The 20,631-nt window shown below is 39.0% G+C and overlaps 1 protein-coding gene across 2 annotated transcripts in view; it reads left to right on the top strand.

Moving 5' to 3' along the window:
- Chuk (conserved helix-loop-helix ubiquitous kinase) overlaps positions 1-20,631 on the top strand; it is a 33,431-nt gene that overhangs the window by 9,543 nt on the left and 3,257 nt on the right. Inside the window, exons 8-19 of one of the 2 annotated variants that reach the window (XM_013017805.1) lie at positions 140-247; positions 1,242-1,377; positions 5,529-5,723; positions 6,970-7,072; positions 8,944-9,067; positions 9,727-9,878; positions 12,920-12,981; positions 14,013-14,122; positions 15,229-15,278; positions 16,457-16,553; positions 16,845-16,992; positions 18,247-18,380. In XM_013017805.1, coding sequence (XP_012873259.1) covers positions 140-247; positions 1,242-1,377; positions 5,529-5,723; positions 6,970-7,072; positions 8,944-9,067; positions 9,727-9,878; positions 12,920-12,981; positions 14,013-14,122; positions 15,229-15,278; positions 16,457-16,553; positions 16,845-16,992; positions 18,247-18,380 — 1,419 coding nt within the window. The remainder of the gene's footprint in view (positions 1-139; positions 248-1,241; positions 1,378-5,528; positions 5,724-6,969; positions 7,073-8,943; positions 9,068-9,726; positions 9,879-12,919; positions 12,982-14,012; positions 14,123-15,228; positions 15,279-16,456; positions 16,554-16,844; positions 16,993-18,246; positions 18,381-20,631) is intronic. The other variant, XM_013017806.1, reaches the window with a different exon arrangement.

Genomic DNA, 20,631 nt, shown 5'->3' with positions numbered 1-20,631 from the left:
TATTTAATTGAAATGTAAATTTTTTTTCAATTACCTGCTTTACTTTTTCTTTAGTAGTATTGAATGAAATTTAATGATGAGAAATCTTGAGTTTTGGCGAAAATTAGGTTGTAATCTGAAGTACCTTTTTTTCTTAAAGGCATGAGAAGATTAAGAAGAAGGATCCAAAATGTATATTTGCATGTGAAGAGATGACAGGAGAAGTCCAGTTTAGTAGCCATTTACCTCAACCAAATAGCCTTTGTAGGTAAGTGTATTCTAGTTGAGGAAGTTTACCTCAGTTTCTCCAGGGTTGTCCACATACATAATCTTTGTAAGTAAGAATGTTGAAGTTGGAGGAAATTTGTCTCAGTTTTTCTAATGTAATGGAAGAACAGTAGAGTAGTCTGTTTTGAGTAGCATTATCCAGTAGAACTTCCATGACTACAGGATCATTCTGTATTGGTCACAAGAATCTTAATGAGCTTGAAAGGGGGTGGGTGTCTAAGCTTGGTAGTAGAGAGTTAGTAGTATGTTCAAGGTCCTAAGTTTGATGCTTAGCACCACCTCCCCTCCCTTCTCCTCCCCCTCCCCTCCTCCCCGGGGCCAAAAAAAGCTACTACAACTGAGGAATTGAACTTTAAATAAAATAGCATTGTGTATTGTGTATTGGGTGCCTGTGGTTCATACCTCTAATCCTAGCTACACAGGAGGCTGAAATCTGAGGATCATGGTTTGAAGCCAGTACAGGCAGGAAAGTCCATGAGACTCTTGTCTCCAGTTAACCACCAGAAAAAAAAAATGGAAGTGGTGTTTGTAGCTCAAAGTGGTAGAGTGTTAGCCTTGAGTGAAAAAAAGCTCAGGGACAGCACCTAGGCCCTGAGTTCAAGCCCAGGACTAACAACAACAACAAAAAATAGCATTGTGATCAGTGGCTGCCCTATTGGACAACACTGACCTAGTGAGGCTGAAAACTCTTGCCATTTGACTGATGAGCTTAGGTACTAAGAGGATTAGGGATAAAGAGGCAAATGGGTTTCTTGGAGGATGGAATTAGATCTATCAGCAGTAGCAAAGTTATGTGGCTGCTTTTCTTATGGAAGAAATTGATCCCATCATTTCATTAATTACTAAAAACTAAGACTTAAGATGGTACAGGTAAGTGATAGGCAAGAAAATGAATACCTTATAAACTTCCTTTTACTAATGCTAAAGAAAAACTGGAACATAATGATATTTATCCTAGTTTTGTTCATTTGTAGTTTAATAGTAGAGCCCATGGAACACTGGCTACAGTTGATGCTGAATTGGGACCCACAGCAGAGAGGGGGACCTGTTGATCTTACTTTGAAGCAACCAAGATGTTTTATATTAATGGATCACATTCTGAACTTAAAGGTTCGTTTTAGTGGGGTTTCTTTATCTGTTTGTTTATTTATTTATTTTTCCTTTTCCTTTTTTTGTTGCTAGTCCTGGAGCTTGAACTCAGGGTACGGGTGCTGCCTTTGAGTTTTTATAGTCAAGTCTAGCACTATACCACTTAAGTCACAACTCCACTTCCAGCTTTTTGGTGGTTTATTAGAGATAACAATCTCAAAACTTTCCTGCCTGGGCTGGTTTTGAAGCAGACTCCTCAGATCTCAGCCTCCTCAGTAGCTAGGATTCTAGGTATGAGCAACCAGCACCTGGTGGGATCTATTTCTTAAGGTCTGTTTCTTTTGAAAAAAATATATTTTGATAATTTTTCTCAATGTTAATTTGAAAAGGGAAATTGTATTCTTAGAACTAGTGCTTTTGTATTTCTTTTCAAGCTTTATTTTTTTCTAAGCGATCTTTATTGGTTATTCCTTTAAAGAACCTTTTGGATTTTCTCCCTTACCACATTGTTGCCATTCTCATTTCATTCCTTTATGTTTAATCATACCAGGTTTGGTTCAGTGAGGAAATTTCCTAACTGGCATTCCTGCCGCTCTGTACCTAACTTTTCAACCTATCTATGCAGAGTAAATGCCCCTACCTTCTGAAAATGCTCATCTGTCTTAAGAAACTAACAAGACCAAGTCACATTTAAACTGATTTCGGCTTTTTTGGTATTCCTAATGTAGAACCACCCCAACTAAGTATATTCATTATAACTGTTTCTTTTAATCTTTACCTCATTCCAGACTACTTGTCACTTTTACTTATGCCATCAGACCCTTCTCTGTTTTGGTGCTTTGATACATGCTGTCTTTCTGCCCAGTATAATCTCCTTTGTGCTTGTCCTCATCTACACAGAGCCATGTGAATTTTAGACAAGTGTTTTACCATTGAGTTAAATTCTCAACCCTCTTATTCCTTGTCTGGTTGTACTTTGGTAGTAGGATGCTATTATGACTGCCCTACCTTGACATGTCTTGTGCAGGAGATTTTCATTTTCACTTTAAGATTTTCATCCTGAGTTTCTATTGTCTTTAGTGACAGCTGTCATGGTGGGAAAGCAGCCTCACCTGGGGAGGCGTGGGAAGTTTCAGGTGGTATAACTATACTGTAAATGTATTGTCAGTTTTGAAGACCCCCCCTTTTAGATATAATAGTTTTCTAAAGGAAAGTCTGTTAATAGTATACTAAAAAAAAAGCTAGCAATGTTGTTAAGATGTTTAGAATTTACATAACAAGGAGTAATTTCAGGTTATAAACAACTTGGTATTTCTGTAGTACCACATTAAACTCTGGTATCAGGATTTATAAGTGGAAATTACAATGATCTTTCAAACTATGAAGTTTCTGCACAACAAAGGAAATAACCAAAATGAAAAAGGATTGTATGGAATAGGGAAAATATTTGCAAAACATATCTGAAAGGGGATAATATCCAAAGTGCAATCTAAAGGGGCTGAGGGATATGATGATGTTGGTTAAAGGTACAAAAATGGTAATCATGAGAAGGTGATAGCTATGTCAGTGATTGATATATGATCATTTTATAATATATCAAAAGATCAAGTCATGCTTCTGAGAGTTGTTTGGAAGTTGGTAGCCCTGGCCTGAAGGTTCATAGGCAGAGCCATCCGTCCATCATGTCACACTAGCAAATTTATTATTGGGACAAATAAGATAACAAGGAATCAGAGAACTAGCACACCATGTTACTCAAAGACAAAGCCAAGCTGGTCTCTAAAACCCATTTGCTATCAAATCTGAATAGAAGAATTTTGGTGTTCAGCAAGCTTAGTGATGGATTTATTGTATGATACATAAGCCATAACTTCACATCTTTTGTTCTGGGGATCACTACCCAAAAAGTTAAAGGAATGAAGCTGGAGAGCAGAGCCACTTTTCAGTCTCAAAACTGCATTGCTGCATTGTTCACTATACTTTGTGACATCTTTCTGATAGCATTATTGTGTGCTTTCTTATTTTTCACTTTGGTATTTAAAGGTGTTCAATATATACTGTTTGAATGTGCTGGTGATTGCTTTGCTTCTTGAATAGAGCCATCACTACTATACTCCTGCTAGATGAGTGCTGTGAGAGTTACAGCCTCAGCTGAGTGTGACTACAGAAGACATAGTATACTCTGTATCCAGCAGAATACATTTGGCAGGTGGAGGAAGCATCTCAGAGTCAGACCAGGGCTGTTTCAGGGATTTGTAAATTTACTGTTTTGCTTTTCCTTCTGGGTGTTATATGTGGGAAGACTTACGAATTTGTATTTCATTGTATTGGAAATTTTTCATTTCACTTGAAATAATTGTTCTATTACTAGCCTTGATTAAAGAGGAAGTTTTTATAATCTAAAAAAATCCAGTTGTGTGCCTTGAATATATTAAAATTTTATATGTAAAAAAATCTAATTATGTTGGATAGAGTGGTACATGCCTATAATCTTACCTACTCAGGAGGCTGAGACAGGAAGAAGATCATGATTCAAAGCTAGCTTGGCCAAAATTAGATATCCTGTCTCAAAAACAATCCAGGCATGGGGATACTTTCCTATAAATCACAGCTACTTAAAAAGTAAAGGTAGGAGGATGGAGGTCCAAGACTTGTTAGGCAAAAGCATGAGTTCCTATCTTAAAATAAACAGACTGAAAGTGAAATGACTTAGGGAGACATGGCTCAAGTAGTGAAGCCCTGAGTTCAATTCCAGTACTGCAGAAAAGAAAAGAAAAGAGTGGGGGGAAAGGAAGGATTTAAAAGAATAAAGCCATTTTTCAGGGGAGAGGGGACTATGAGGGATGGGTGCTATAGATAAATAAGATTGCCTCTGCGTATATTATGCTTGAAACCAAAGCATTCATAAAGTTGGGAATGGGAAGACAATACTATTTGTTGTCTATATCAAATATATTTTTATTCTCTTATTGGTTGTGTTGGTTATCCAACCTAGAACCTGCATTGTCAGAATGATATGTCTTTGTAAAGAACTAAACAAAGTGAATAGTAGTAGCCTTGGAATAATACTATGCTTTTTTTTTCTTTTGATACAGGTTTCACTATGTAGTATAGATAGACATGGAACTTTCTATGTAGCCAAGGCTGACCTTGAACTTGTCATCTTCCTGCCTTTGTCTCTAAGTGGGGGGACTAAAGGAATGTGCCATCACAAACAGCTCTTTACGTTTTTAGTAAGGATTTTGGGCAAAGATAATTTAATCATTTGCATTTACTACTTAATTCAAGGAATTCAGAAATGTAGGTATTGTGTGGTTTAATTAAGGAGAAAGGAAGGAGGATAACTGTGATCTAAAGACAGATTTCCTATTCTGTGGTTTCTTTGGTTTCCTGAATAGAGCCCCACCTTACTCAGCCTCACACTCTTCTTGGCTTGTGTCAGTTTACTTCCACTGGGGTTTTCGGTTGATCTAACTTTGAGAACATAGGCATGTCACTGCTCTAGGATTTTGGTTGAATGACAGTGCTTTTTCCCATTTAAAGAGGGGACTGACTTTTCTGTTCGTGGCTATTTCTTGAGACACTTTGAGGTAGTCCTACCATTAGGAGTTTAGAGCTGAACTCTACCTGTCCTAAAACCTTGGTTTATCCTTCTGTTAAGAGGAAGACAAGGAGATTTACCTCAGATGTTGTGTGAAAGCACTTAGCTCAATTCATAAATGGAAATGTTTCCATTAAGGTCTATGATAAGTTCCTAAAGTAAATAAATATTTTAATTAGAATTTGGGGTGTGGGTGTATGCTGGTCCTGGGGCTTGAACTTGGGGCCTGGGCACTGTCCCTGATCTTTTGCTGAAGAACTTGAGCAAACTACCATTTGAGCCAGAGCTCTACTACCAGCTTTTTTTTTTTTTTTGGGTGGGGGGAGTGGAAAAGGTAGGGGAAAGGGTACTTTATTGGAGATGACTCTCACAGACTCTCATGCCCCATCTGGCTTCAAATTGTAATCCTCAGATTTCAGCCTTCTGAGTAGCTAGAATTACAGCATGAGTCACCAGTGCATTTAGTGTAGGGGAAAAAATGCCTTTTCCTCATATTCCCTCTTACTATCTTGCACTAAATTGTTTATATAGCAAATGACCGATATATTTATATCTTTTCATCTTTATACAGATAGTACACATCCTAAATATGACATCTGCAAAGATAATTTCTTTTCTATTACCATGTGATGAAAGTCTTCATTCACTGCAGTCTCGTATTGAGCGTGAAACTGGAATAAATACTGGTTCTCAAGAGCTGCTTTCAGAAACAGGAATTTCTCTGGATCCTCGGAAACCAGCCTCTCAGTGTGTTCTAGATGGAGTTGTAAGAATTTTTTTGTTTCTCTTTTAAATTACTGTTTGTTTTTTGAAAGAGTGTTTCACTGTGTAACCCCCCAATCCAGTCTCTACCTAACCAAGTGCTGGGATTATAGGTATATGCCACTATGTCCAGCACGTTTTTTTGTTTTTTGGCTGGTCCTGGGGCTTGACCTTTGGGCCAGGGTGTTGTCCCTAAACTTCTTTTGCTTAAGACTAGCGCTTTTTTCCTGAGTAGTTTATTAGAGCTAACAGTCTCACAGACTCTCCTGCCTGGGCTGGCTTCCAACTGCACTCCTCAGATCTCAGCCTCCTGAGTAGCTAGGATTACAGGTGTGAGCCATCAGCGCTTGGCTTCTTTTTGGTTTTTCGTTTTTTTTGTTGTTTTTTGGGGGTCCGGTCGTGGGACCTGAACTCTGGGCCTGGGCGCTGTCCCTCAGCTCTTCAGCTCAAGGCTAGCACTCTACCACTTGAGCCACAGCGCCACTTCTGGCTTTTTTTTTTCTTTATGACATTATGAAAGAATATTTTGTATATCACTCAGTTGGAAAACATGTTCATGTCTTGTGCCCATTAACTGTTAACTGATAATTTTATTCCAGCCTGTTAATGGCAAACCGTTAATATATTTTATAGATTTGTCCTTTCTGAACACTTCATATAAATGGAATTATATAATACAGAGCCTCTTGTTTCTGCCTTCTTTCTTTTTTTGGGGGGGGGGTCCGGTCGTGGGGCCTGAACTCTGGGCTTGGGCTCTGTCCTTCAGCTCTTCAGCTCAAGGCTAGCACTCTACCACTTGAGCAAGTGCCACTTCCGGCTTTTTTCATTTTGCTTATGTGGTGCTGAGGAATGGAACCCAGGGCCTCAGGCATGCAAGGCAAGCGCTCTACCACTGAGCCACCTTCCCAGCCCTCTGCCTTCTTTCATTTAGCATCAGGTTTTTGAGGTTTGCTCATGTTGTAGCACATATTAATACTTCATTCTTTTTGATTGCTAAGTAGTGTTTTCATTCTATGGACATAGATATGCCTTCTTGTATCTTTTATAACTGGAAATTATTTTTCACTTTAGATCATGTGTTGTTTTTTTCCTTAACTAAAGTGTAGATTATAAAACTATAAAATGCATGCTTGGTGCACATTGACTTCATCTATTTGCATTTCAGAGTAGGAAATCTGGGCTTAAGTATTTAGAAAAGAGGATTTTTTAGGATCTTAGAACAGAATTGTAATTATATTTTTCTTTTTCAGAGAGGCTGTGATAGTTACATGGTTTATTTGTTTGATAAAAGTAAGACGGTATATGATGGGCCCTTTGCTTCCAGAAATTTATCTGACTGTGTAAACTATATTGGTAAGTACGTTTGGTGGCTGAGCTTCAACCCTTTAATTTTGACTCTCAACATGATTAACAGAAAGAAACTTCATCATCATCTTTTCTTTTTTGGGGGGGGCAAGAGGGGTGTCTGGTCATGGGGCTTGAACTCTGGCTTGTTAGCTCAAGGCAAGCCCTCTACCACTTGGCTTTTTCTGTTTATGTGGTGCTGAGGAATCAAACCCAGGACTTCATGCATGCAAGGCAAGCACTGAGTCACCTTCCCAGCCCTAGAAATAATCTTGTGGCGTTTTTCTTCTCTTCTAATTTGAGGTTTATATATGCTGGAGGTGTGGGGGCGGGGGAGGGGGTGAATGTGTGTAGTTTGGATGGAAAAGTATATTTTAAATTACCACTTTTGGTAATTTGTTCACATGTGTGTGGGAGGGTGGTTGGGTTTGTTTTTAAGTCTGTTTCAGATAATGTGTGTTTTCAATATGAATACTAGTAAATTTTGTCTAATTTTTCTCTGAAAATTTTTTTCACTCAAAAAGAATAACAGAGGGCTGGGAAGTTGGCTCAGTGGTAGAGCGCTTGCCTTGCATGCCTGAGGCCCTGGGTTCAATTCCTCAGCACCACATAAGCAAAAACAAAAAAGCCGGAAGTGGCGCTGTGGCTCAAGTGGTAGAGCACTAGCCTTGAGCTGAAGGGCTGAGGGACAGCGCCCAGGCCCAGAGTTCAGACCCCACAACCGGACCAAAAAAAAAAAAAAGAATAACAGAGAATCTATTTGCCACCTTAAAATATAGTTTGAATGTCTGCAGTGTTGGGGAAATCTCTTGATGTTAAAATGGATTTTCATTGAGCTTAATGAATAAATTGCCATGGCTTTACAAAAGTAGCATTTTCATTACTGGAGCATGAACAAGAGATACCAAATACAGTTTTTGAGGACTAGTAATGTGACTTAAGTTATAAGATGCTTGCCTAGCATGTGCAAGGCACTGCATTCAATCTCCAGTTACCCTCCTGAAAAAAGAAAAGTCAATATTTTTTCTACCAATTGAGTCATGCCTCAAGCCTCTTTTGCTTTTAGTTTGTTTTTCAGATAGGGTCTTTGCCCTAGCTCTCTTCAAATCTGATTTTTCTTTCTCTACCAAGGTTTGAATCACCATGCTTTGCATGTATATCTTATTAATCTGCCATTTATCTTAATTGCTTTCTTGAAGCTCAATTAGTGGTCCAGGAAATAACCTTTATTATTCAGAAAATAACCTTTATTATTCAGAAATAGGAATGGTTGGAGAAGGCGAAACTTAGATAAATAATTTCAGATTGTAAAGAAGCAAGCAAAAAATACATGTATATGTATATGTGTACGTATACATACACATGTTTGTATATATGTTATATGTGTATGTGCATGTATACATGTATGTCAGCACATTCCTCCTCACCAGATTTGTGATGATGTGATTTACTTTCCCTTCCCCTTATATCTGAACAAGGCTTGTCTATTGCAGGTGTAGGTTCTTTTTTTGCGGGGGAGAAGGGGGTCAGTCATGGGGCTTGAACTCTTGGCCTGGGCGCTGTCCCTGAGCTCTTCAGCTCAAGGCAAGCTCTCTACCACTTGAGCCCCAGAACCACTTCTGGTTTTCAGGTGGATAATTGGAGATAAGAGTTTCATGGACTTTCCTGCTTGGGCTGGCTTTGAACCATGATCCTCAGGTCTCAGCCTCCTAAGTAGCTAGGATTACAGTCATGAGCCACCGGCACCCAGCAGGTATAGGTTCTTTGTTGCATCTATAGCAATGCTATTTGGAAAGAAAATCACAGAGATTTCTTTCTTTGGAAAGAAAATCAAGTCTTTGAAAGTATTTCATCTCCCCTTTTTCTCATCTTTCTTATAGTACAAGACAGCAAAATACAGCTTCCAATTGTACAACTACGTAAAGTATGGGCTGAAGCAGTACACTATGTGTCTGGACTAAAAGAAGACTATAGCAGGCTCTTTCAGGGACAAAGAGCAGCAATGTGAGTATATTCTGTTCTTCATAAGCACAAATGTTATGTGTGTTATGTACTCTAGAATTAGTTTTGCTAGTTTTCACTGCTTAATATTGCATACAAAGCTGGGTGTGGTTGTTCAAATTTGTAATCCCACCATTCAAGGAGAGGCAATAGGATCATAAGTTTAAGGCTAGCTTGAGTTACGTAACAACTTCAAGGCTAGTAAGACCTTGTCTCAAAAAATCAAGAATCATGGGCTAGAGATGTAGCCCAAAGGGTGCACTTGCCTACTATGGACAAGGGTCTGGGTGTGATCCTCAGCCTCAAAAAACAGACAAACACCCCAAATATAAAAAATAAAAGCACAAAAGCATGCAGTACTAAAATTTTTAAGTGTACTCTTCTGTTCATGCTTGTAGATTTCCTACTAATGGTTGAGACCTCTGATTGGAAAGATTTATATAGTTCCTAATACTACATAGAACTACATAGTATTCCTAGTTTAAAAGGATTATTTATCACAGAATATAATGGACAGGAAGTTTTTAGAGACTAGATTTAGAGATCAGTTGTTTCTCGTTCTCTGACAATAAAACTGTAAGTTTTGGAATTTTGTCAATTTATGTTTTTAAATTTTTATTTCATATTTCTAAATGTTGGTAGTATTGTTTTGTTTGGCATAGGTTAAGTCTTCTTAGATATAATGCCAACTTGACAAAAATGAAGAACACTTTAATATCAGCATCACAGCAACTGAAAGCTAAATTGGAATTTTTTCATAAAAGCATTCAACTTGACTTGGAGAGATACAGTGAGCAGATGACTTATGGAATATGTAAGTATCCCTGTGTTACATATTTGTAAACTAGTCTCTTGAAGCCATCTACTATTTTACCTTCTCAACACCTAGTCATTTGTCATTTACATTCACATTACAACAGAGACAGAATATCTTAGATCATCATAATCTCTTTGTTGAGGAACTTGTCACAATTGGAATAAAGTAAGCTCTAGAAAAGGTAAATAATACAGAAGCAATTTAAGAATAGGTGCACTTAAAATCTCATTTTCAAAGTAGATATAAGATCTATATCAGATGACTTTTGTTTTTGTGCCATTATTGGGGCTTGAACAACTCAAGGCCTAGGCTCTCTTAGTTTTTTTTGCACAAGGCTGGTGCTCTACCACTTGAGCTGTAATTCCACTTCTAGCTTTTTGGTGATTAATTGGAGATAAGAGTCTGACAGACTTTCCTGGCTGGGTGACTTTCAGCTGTGATCATCAGATCTACCCACTGAGTAGGATTACAAGTGTGAGCCACTAGTGCTCAGCTCTGAAATGACTTCAGTTGTGTCCCCTAAAATTCATATGTTGACATCGTTCCACCAAAGGATGAGATTACTGGCTTTATTGAAAGAGGTCTGAATCAGAATCCCTTCACCCCCTTGTGCCATGCAAGTACACAGTAAGAAGACAGCCATCTATAAACCACAAAGCAGCCCTCACCAGACACTGAATCAATCTGTCAGTGACTTGATCTTGGATTTCTCAACTGACAAATAAATAAAACTGACAAATAAATGTTTGTTGTTTATGTGGCTGCCCAGATGTGTTTTGTGCTGGAACCAGGGCTTAAACTTACCCTTATACTCTTGCTTAATGTTCTTGCTCACCACTGGTATTTTTGGTATACCTCTTAAGCCACAACTCTAGTCTGGCTTTTTGGTTGTTAATTGGCAATGGAGTCTTATAGACTTTTCTGCCTGGTCTTGTTTGAACTAAGGTCCTCCAGATCCCGAATAATTAGAATTACAGTCATAAGCCTGCACCAGGCTCAGAATATGGTGTTTTTGTTTTTAACATAACAGTTCAGATGGACTAGCACAACCAGGGGAGTCTTACTTAAATTACTTATATTTCTATTAAAAAATGGTGCTGATAAATCCAAGATTGCTTCCAAACCACCTACTGTGAAATTGTAACTTGGGGGCAGAGGAGGAAGGGGCTTGAACTCAGGGCCTGGGTATCATCCCTGAGCTTTTTTTTGTTCTGGGTTACTGCTCTGCCACTTGAGCCACAACAGCTCCACTTCCAGCTGTTGTTTGGTTAATTGAGGATAAGAATCTCATAGACTTTCCTGTCCAGGCTGCTGAGTGGCTAAGATTACAAGTGTGAGTCACCAGTGCCCAGCTTAATTAATTTTTAAAAAATTGTACATAGTCTCCAGGTTTTTAGTATTTTACTCCAACCTTATCTTCCTTCAGACTTACTAAGAAACTGTACAGAGCAAGTGTACCTGTAATCCCAGCTATGCTGGAGGCATAGATAGATTGTTATCTGAGATTTACCAGATCTAAAAATAACTAAAGCAAAAAGGGCCGAAGACATGGCTTAAGTGGTAGGTAGTAGGCCCTAAGTTTAAAGCCCATAATACAAAAAAAATATTTTTCAAATAAGCTGAAGGGATTACCACCAGCATTTCTGTCATATTTCATACAACAAATATTTTTTAGGAAACTAGTATTGTTTGTACATTTATCCTGAGGAAAATATGTTTACCAGAATATATGATGAAAATGACCATTTAGGTGAATAAATTTACTCTCCAGAGCTGTTTCTTTGTTATTTCTTATAAAAGAGTGAGAACTAGGCATGATGGCCTACACATATAAGCCCAGCTACCTGAAAGGCAGAGATCAGGAGAATTTCAGTTGGGGCCAGCCCAAGCAAAAGATTAGCTAGATTCCTTCTCAACAAAGCAAGCATGGTGGTATATGTCTGTCCCCAGCTACAGGAGGCATAAGTAAGAGGGTCTTGGTCCAAGGCTTGACCCAGGCAAAAAATGTGATAGCTTTGCTGAAAAATAAAGAAGATGAGGGTGTGACCCAAGTGGTAGAGCATCTGCTTAGCAAACTCAAGACCCTGAGTTCAAAACCTAGTACTGGGGCTGGGAAGTTGGCTCAGTAGTAGAGTGCTTGCTTCGCATGCATGAGGCCCTGGGTTCGATTCCTCAGCACCTCATAAGCATAAAAAAGCCAGAAGTGGGACTGTGGCTCAAGTGGAAGGGTGCTAGCCTTGAGCTGAAGACCTGAGGGACGGTGCCCAGGCCCAGAGTTTATCCCCCACTACCGAAAAAACAAAAACAAAAAAAACTAACACTACCAAAAAAGAGAAAAGTTCAGCAAGTCTGTATATGTTTATGTTAAAAGATTAATGGAATCTTTTCTTGGCAGTGATAGTTTAAGTTACAGAAAAAAGAAACAGATGAGTATATAGATTGTCTTATAAGGAAACAAGAATATATATATATTTATCATAATAAATTATTTGAGTAGAGGGTAACAGAAAAAAGCCTTTTCTTTTTATATCCTTTATAGTATTTAAAATTTCATGTATTAGTTTTTAAGAAAAACTTATTGTACTACTTTTCTAGTATTTCCATTTAAAAAATGCCATAAACTGGATGACTTAAAACAACAGAAATATATTCCCTCACAATTCTCAAGGCTAAGATCAAGCTGTTGTTAAGCCAGCCTGTAGGGAAGAGTCCTTCCTTGTTTCCTCCTAGCTCCCTGTGATTGCCATCAACCCTTGCTGTCCTTGGCTTCCAGCTGCAGCACTTTAGCCTGTGCCTTGTTGCTACATGGCATTCTCACCTGTATGTCTGTTCTGTTTCTTCTTCACTGGTGAATGGATTAAGGACTCAGCCTAATCAAGTGTGAGTATATAGTTAGGTCACATTCTGAGAGGTTAAGACTAATGTATTTGGGTGTGGGTGTACCCTTCAATCCATACCAAATCAGGGCAAGGAAGCAGGTGGGCTAATATTAAAAGCTATTGCTATTTCAGAGTTAACCAACTTAAACTTTCTCTTAGCTTCAGAAAAAATGCTAAAAGCATGGAAAGAAATGGAAGAAAAGGCCATCCACTATGCTGAGGTAAAATCACTGAGCTTATGCGCTCTTGATACCATCATTAGAACCTTCTTTTGATTTTTGTCACTTATAAAGAGTATTTGTCATAATCATTCCTCAAAGTTAGACATGTATCTGGTAGATGCTTTGTATATATAGAAGATACCATAGTGGGTAAAAACAAAAACACTGGGAAAATTACTCAGCCAGTATAATTTTGAGAGGGAAAGAAAATATGACTGACAATTATAGGAAGACATCAGGTATAAACTGGGACAGTTGGCTGCACATCATTGTCTACCTGAAATTATCCCAGTTTATACCTGATGTCTTCCCATAATTATCAGTCGTAACTTCCTTTCCTTCTCAATTACACTGGCTTAGACAATACATTATATTGTCTTCCAAGATGTACAACATTTTCTAGGTAGCAGATTCCTTACTTATCCTGTGTGACTGGCAAGCTCCTAGATTATTGATCTACTTGGTGCCAGTACCTATTTATCATGAGATTGGGAGGAGAGGGGGGAACCCAAAGCTGAAGTACCAATGGTTTGTTGGCTGCTTTTCTTTTTTTAACTTGTTAGTGGCACTTGTACTTTTTGCTTCTCCAGAGGACAAAGCAAATGCTAGTAGTTTACTGCTGTCAGAGAAGGGAGAAACACAGGAATAAGTATATTTTCATGTGAAAAACTGTCCAAAGCTGAAGTATAAAAAGGTATGAACAAGTGCTGTGTGTGTAACTTAAGTGATAAATTCCCATTACCACCCCACCCCTCAAAAAAAAAAAAAAGCTTTAATAAGCTAGTTGTAGTACCCACTGAATTCCAGTGCTCAAGGGACTTAGGGAGGAAGATGGCAAGTTCAAGGCCAGCCTGGACAATCTAGTAAAACTCTGCCCTAACCAACCAATTTAAACAATCACAAAATTAGCATTTTGTAATAAAACATTTAGTTCTACTGCCAGAGCAGACCATTCTCTTAAATGTAAGTTTTGTTTTGTATTGTGTAGTAGCAAGCCTATCAAGTCTTTTTGCATTATCATCATATTTTAGGTTGGTGTCATTGGATACCTTGAAGATCAGATTATGTCTTTGCACACTGAAATCATGGAGCTCCAAAAGAGCCCTTATGGAAGACGCCAGGGAGATCTAATGGAATCTCTGTAAGGGTGTACTTGTGTTTTTGGTCTTGATGTCTGTAACTTTGTAGCATACTGCATACTACTGTTTATGCTAGGTAGGTTAAGCTTCTGTGTGATCATATTCTATATTGCTTTTCTCCACATAGACTGGCAGCATATTTTAAAAGGAAGCTCTTTTTTTTCTTTCTGGTCAGTTGTGAGGTTTGAACTCATTGCCTGGTCACTGTCCCTGAGTTCTTTGGCTCAAGGCTAGCTCTCTACCACTTTTGAGCCACAGCATCACTTCTGGTTTTCTGGTGATTACTTGGAGATAAGAATTTCACTGACTTTCCTGTCTAGGCTAGCTTTAAACTTTGATCCTCACAGCTCAGCTTTCTGAGTAGCTAGGATTATAGACATGAGCCAATGGCACCTGGCTAGGAAGCTATTTATTAGTTATAGTAAATTTTGGAAATAATTTTTTGTATTGACCTTTTTTTTTTTCTTTCATCAAGCCTCTTTTTTTTTTTTTGGTCTGGTCATGGGGCCTGAACTCTGGGCCTGGGCGCTGTCCCTCAGCTCTTCAGCTCAAGGCTAGTGCTCTACCACTTGAGCCACAGCGCCGCTCCCGGCTTTTTTCTTTTTGCTTATGTGGTGCTGAGGAATCGAACCCAGGGCCTCATGCTTGCAAGGCAAGCACTCTACCACTGAGCCACCTTCCCAGCCCCTCAAGCCTCTTTTTCATGTGAGTGCTGAGAATTTTGCAAATGTATTTTAGTGAGATGTTATTTTCTTGCTATACTTCAGGTCCACTTAAGTGCTCTAATAAGCCTAATTTTCTGACTGTCTGGATTCGAAATTTCAAATTATGTCTAATCATAAACCATAATTTTTTTGCCTATTTAAGTATTTCTTAAGGATGTTTATTTGTGGTGAAAGATCAGAGCAGGTATGAAGTGTGCTAGCCTTCACATTTTAAGAACTTGTCCTTGATTATTACTCAAAAAATGCTATGCAAACTATCCATTGGCAATTAGTATGTACTTCAAAATGAGATCATTATTCAAGTTATAGTATTTTTTGTTTCAAGTTGTAGATTATTAGAATCAAATTAACTTCATATTCAGAAGCCTGTTTTCTCTTTGCAGGGAACAGCGTGCCATTGATCTATATAAACAGTTAAAGCACAGACCCACCGGTAAGACATTTCTATCACAGTATTTGAAGACATTTTAAGAAACTATCACTGGCTTAACAAACTTTGGGAATTTTAAATCAAAGTATTTTTTTTTTTTGTTGTTTTTTGTTTTGCCGGTCATGGGGCCTGAACTCTGGGCCTGGGCGCTGTCCCTCAGCTCTTCAGCTCAAGGCTAGCGCTCTACCACTTGAGCCACAGCGCCACTTCCGGCTTTTTCTGTTTATGTGGTGCTGAGGAATCAAACCCAGGGCCTCATGCTTGCAAGGCATGCATTCTACCACTGAGCCACCTTCCCAGCCCCAAATCAAAGTATTTTTAAACAGCAGAATAAATTCCTGTTTTGGTATTATCATTTAGACACTGACAATAACTGTACATTTGTGAGAATGTAAGAAGTTAGAAAAGTAAAGTAATAAGGAAATGGAAGCAAAAAAAAATTTAAAGGAAAGTGAAAAGAAGAAATTGAAGAGAAAAATAGGAACTCAAAAAACAGGAAGAAGAAACAAAAATGAATTGAAAGGTTGAAAAGGAAAACTAAATCTGTTTAAGACTAGAAAGGTTGAAAAGGATTTGGGTCATGGTTTCAGGTGTGAATGGTAAAAGGGCCATGTTCTAAGCAAAAAAAAAAATTTCTTGAAAATGATGCCTTTGTGGGCACCCATGGCTCATTCCTGTAATCCCAGCTACTTAGGAGTCCAAGATCTGAGTTTTGAAGCCAGCCCAAGCAGAAAAGTCTGTGAGATTCTTATCTCTAGTTAACCACCCAAAAAGATGTGAGTGGGGCTATGGCTGTAACAGATGAACATAAAATTCCAAGCAACCTAGTTGGAACAAGGGCCTTCTTTTTTTTTTTTTTTTAATTTTAATTTTTATTTTTTGGGCAGTTGTGGGGCTTGAACTCAGGCCTGGGTACTGTCCCTGAGGTCGTATGCTCAAGGATAGTGCTCTATCACTTTGAGCCACAGTTCCACTTCCAGTTTTTGAGTGGTTAATTGGAAATAAGAGTCTCATGGGGACTTTTCTGCCCAGACTGTCTCCGAACAGTGATCCTCAGAGCTCAGCCTCCTGAGTAGCTGGGATTACAGGTATGAGCCACTGGTGCCCAGCTAGTTTTAGGTTTTTAAGAGTTTGAAGTTTTTGTTTGGAAGATTATACCCACTCACTAAAGTCTTTCATAGATCACTCCTATAGTGACAGCACAGAGATGGTGAAGATCATTGTGCATACTGTACAGAGTCAAGACCGTGTTCTCAAGGAGCTGTTTGGCCATCTGAGGTATAAAAATTGCCTTATTTCTTCCTAAAAAGCCAAGAATTTTTATCATATTCCTTTCAAAGTACAGTACCCACCTTCGGTAAATATATTAGACCCAAGAAGTATTCTAGCAGTACCTCGGGTAGCTTGACCACAACTGGCTATATTTTATGTCTTGTTTGTATGCATTGCTTTGGATATCAGTCATTAAATGTGATGCTGATTGTCGTTCATTTCCCAGCTGGGTTTGGGAGTATGGTATACAGTCTTGAAGGATGTGGCAAGTATCTGACACTGATTTAATCTTTATAGCAAGTTGTTGGGCTGTAAGCAGAAGATTATTGATCTACTTCCCAAAGTGGAAGTTGCCCTCAGCAACATCAAAGAAGCTGACAATACTGTCATGTTTATGCAAGGAAAGAGGCAGAAAGAAATATGGCATCTCCTTAAAATTGCCTGTGTAAGTATTTATTGGTGAATGTGACATTAAATTACTATTATTCTCTATAAAAAGGATTTTTTTCAGTATGTGCTGAGTTCCCTTAAATAGTGTATATTGTTCTGGGTTGCTCCTCATCTTTCTTGTTTATTGTCTGACTAGCAGCAGAGATGCAGGACCTCTGCATTAACAATCCTTTTTCTTTCTTTTTTAATTGGTCATAAGGCTTGAACTCAGAGCCTGGGCCCTGTCCCTGAGCTTCTTTTACTCAAGGCTATTGCTCTGCTACTTTGAGCCACAGTACCACTTCTTGTTTTTGAGTGGTTAATTGGAGATAAGTGTATAAATGTTCCTGCCCATGCTGGCTTCAAACCATGATCCTCAGATCCTGAGTAGCTAGGATTACAGGTGTGAACCACTGGTGCCTGGTGCCTGACTCCTTTTTTTTTTTTTTCTATTCTTATAGTCCTGGTGCTGGGCCACTCTGGAGATCCCAACTTGGGGATAAATTTATCTGACTATTTAAGAAACCAACATTTGTTCAACTAGTGTTTTTTCTTTGTTTTATTGCTTCAACTAAAGTAGTATTAGAGAAGTCAATGTGGCTTCTTTTGGTTTTATTCATTTGTTTGTTTTGGTCCTGGGACTTGAATTAGGGGCTAGGCACTAACCCTCAGCTTCTTTTTTTTTGCTCAAGCCTAGTGCTCTACCACTTGATCCAGAGCTCCAGCTTTTTTTGTTGTTGTTGGAGATACAAGTCTCAGGGACTTTCCTGCCTGGGCTGCTTCGAACCACGACCCTCAGATCTTTGCCTTCTGAGTAGTTCGGATTATAGGTGTGAGCCCCTGGCACCTGGCAGAGAAGTCAGTACAGGTTTAGTCAAGGAAGAAAGGAGCCAACAACAGAATAGTAGTGGTGTGTACAGGTGGGGATAGTTTTTTGTTTTGTTGTTGTTGTTGGTCGTGGGGCTTGAACTCTGGGCTCTACCACTTGAGCTACAGCTCCACTTCCAGTTTTCTAGTGGTTTATTGGAGATAAGAGTCTCAAGGACTTTCCTGCCTGGGCTGGCTTTGAACCATGATCCTCAGATCTCAGCCTCCTGAGTAACTAGAATTACAGGCATGAGCCACTGGTGGTGCCCGGTGTGGGGATAGTTTTATACAGAAATAATCTGGTTATGCAAACAATTAGTGATTTGTCATAAGAGTATGGTAAGCAATTGTGTGAATCCATAGAGGTATTTTCCTGTAATTCTTTTTTCTTTTCTTTCTTCAGACACAGAGTTCTGCCCGCTCACTTGTAGGATCCAGTCTAGAAGGTTCAGGAACCCCTCAGGCATCCGCATGGTTGCCTCCAACTTCAGCAGAATGTGAACATCCTCTGTCATGTGTGGTAACTCCTCAAGATGGGTGGGTTCACTTTGTAACAATAGATAGATGTTTTCAGAGCTGTGGTAGGCCTGAGGCAGCAAAGTGTAGTGGGTAAGGCAGTCTTCTATGCCTTCAGACTAGGATTGAATCTTGACTGCCCCTTTGTAATGATCTTTGGCAGTTTATTTGATTTTTTTTAATGTTATTATTTTCCTTAAAATGAGAATGTCTTATTAGAACTGCTATGAAAGTTCAATTACAGTGTATATAAAAGCTTGGGAAATAGATATTCAGCAAGGGTTACTTATACCTTAGCACCAACCAAGTTCTAAGACCTTTCTTTGTTAATGGCTTATCAGTTTCTTTTCCCCAAACCATACCCCTTCCTTAACAATTTAATCTTTTTTCACCTGTTCTGGGGCTTGAACTCTGGGCCTAGGTGCTGTCCCTGAGCTTCTTTTTGCTCAAGGTGGGCTCTCTACCACTTGAACCACCATGCCACTTCCCTTCAGCTTTTTTAAGTCATTTATTAGAGATAAGAATGTCATGGAGTTTCCTGCCTGGGCTGGCTTCAGACCACAATCCTCAGATCTCAGCCTCCTGAGTAGCTAAGATTACAGGCATGAGCCACCGGCACCTGGCAACCATTTAATCTTATGAGAGACTATGCTTTTTATTTATTGTTTATTGGGACCTTGTGACTGCTATAGGCAGGTGCTCTGTAACTAAGCCATGTTTATTGTTGTGCAGTCCTTGAGTACCCTTTTAATAAATTAGTGAAATTTTATAACTTAGTATTTCTAAATCAAATTTTTTTCAATTCCTTAAACCAGTTTTACAAATAAGAACTCAAGTTTGAAACCTTGAATTTTCTTTTATTAGTTCTACTCTTCTGCTAAAAGCTGAATGACTATCATCTCTTATTTTCTCAGCATAAGATGTGCCGCATCCAGAGCCAGTGGCTCATTGCTAGCTTCTGTATTGTCGCTTTTCTCACAACTCATGGAGATCTCCACAACACCAGCATTTCCTGGAAGCTCTGCCCATTATTAGTTTTGCAGAAGTACAGCCATGTTACATCACTGCTCAGGAGATCTTGCAGTTGCACATTCTGTACTCTGCTTTTATGAGAGAAAAAGCACATGGCAGGAAGGCAAGCTGATATCAGGTATTTAATTTTTAAAGAAAGCAAGTTCTAGAAGCTATCTGGGGTCACTATAGATTTGGCCCGGTGCAATACATCTACAAGGGTAGCACAGGTCATAATTAACTGTACAAACTTTAGTAGCGTTCAAGGAAGTAAAAATTCATACATTTTAAACTTTTTTTTGTTAAAGGCATTTAGATTTTGTTAAAGGATGCAAAATGTCACCTCTACAGGTAGCTTTCAATTTGAGGTTATGGTTGTTCACAAAAGCATATCTGATTTTAAGCCAGGCCTCAAGGCTCATGCCTATATCCTAGTTATTTAAGAGCCAAAATTGGGAATATTACAGTTCCAGATTAGCTCAGGCATACCTGTGAGACTTCTCAACTAGTAGTTTGGGCACTGTGGCATGTACATGTCATCCCAGCTGTGTAGGAAGCTGAGATTGGGAGGATTGTGGTTCTGGGCCAGTCTGGGCAGAAAAGTTTGTGGGACTTGATCTCAATGGAAAGAAGCTGGATGTGGTACATGCCAATACAGTCCAAGTGTGCACCCAGGTAGAAAGCAAGACTTTCTCAAAAAGAACCTGTCAAAGAAAGGATGGAAAGCAGGACGCTGGTGGCTCACGCCTATAATCCTAGCTACTCAGGAGGCTGAGATCTGAGGATCATGGTTCAAGGCCAGCCTGGGTAGGAAAAGTCTGTGAGACTCTTATCTCCAATAAACCACTCAGAAAACTGGAAATGGTGCTGTGGCTCAAGTGGTAGAGCACTCACCTTGAGCTGAAGAGCTGAGGGACAGTGCCCAGGCCCAGTCAGTGTTCAGTCCCCACGACCAACAAAAGGATGGAGGCATGGCTCAGTTGTAGAGCACTTGCCTTTAGCAGTCACAAGATCCCAAGTTCAAACCCCAGTACTGCCAATATATATATTGGGATATATATATATATATATGTATGTATATATATATATATATATATATGTATGTATGTATGTATGTATGTATATATACTCTCTTCTCAGGGCCTAGGCGCTGTCCCTGAACTTTTTTGCTCAAAGCTAGCTCTCTACAATCTTGAACCACAGTGTCACTTTTGGTTTCTGGAGGTTAATCAGAGATAATAGTCTCATGGACTTTCTTGCT

Source organism: Dipodomys ordii, unplaced genomic scaffold (genome assembly GCF_000151885.1).
Source record: "Dipodomys ordii isolate 6190 unplaced genomic scaffold, Dord_2.0 Scaffold36, whole genome shotgun sequence".
Taxonomy (NCBI): domain Eukaryota; kingdom Metazoa; phylum Chordata; class Mammalia; order Rodentia; family Heteromyidae; genus Dipodomys; species Dipodomys ordii.
This window is presented reverse-complemented; position numbering and strand designations above follow the sequence as displayed.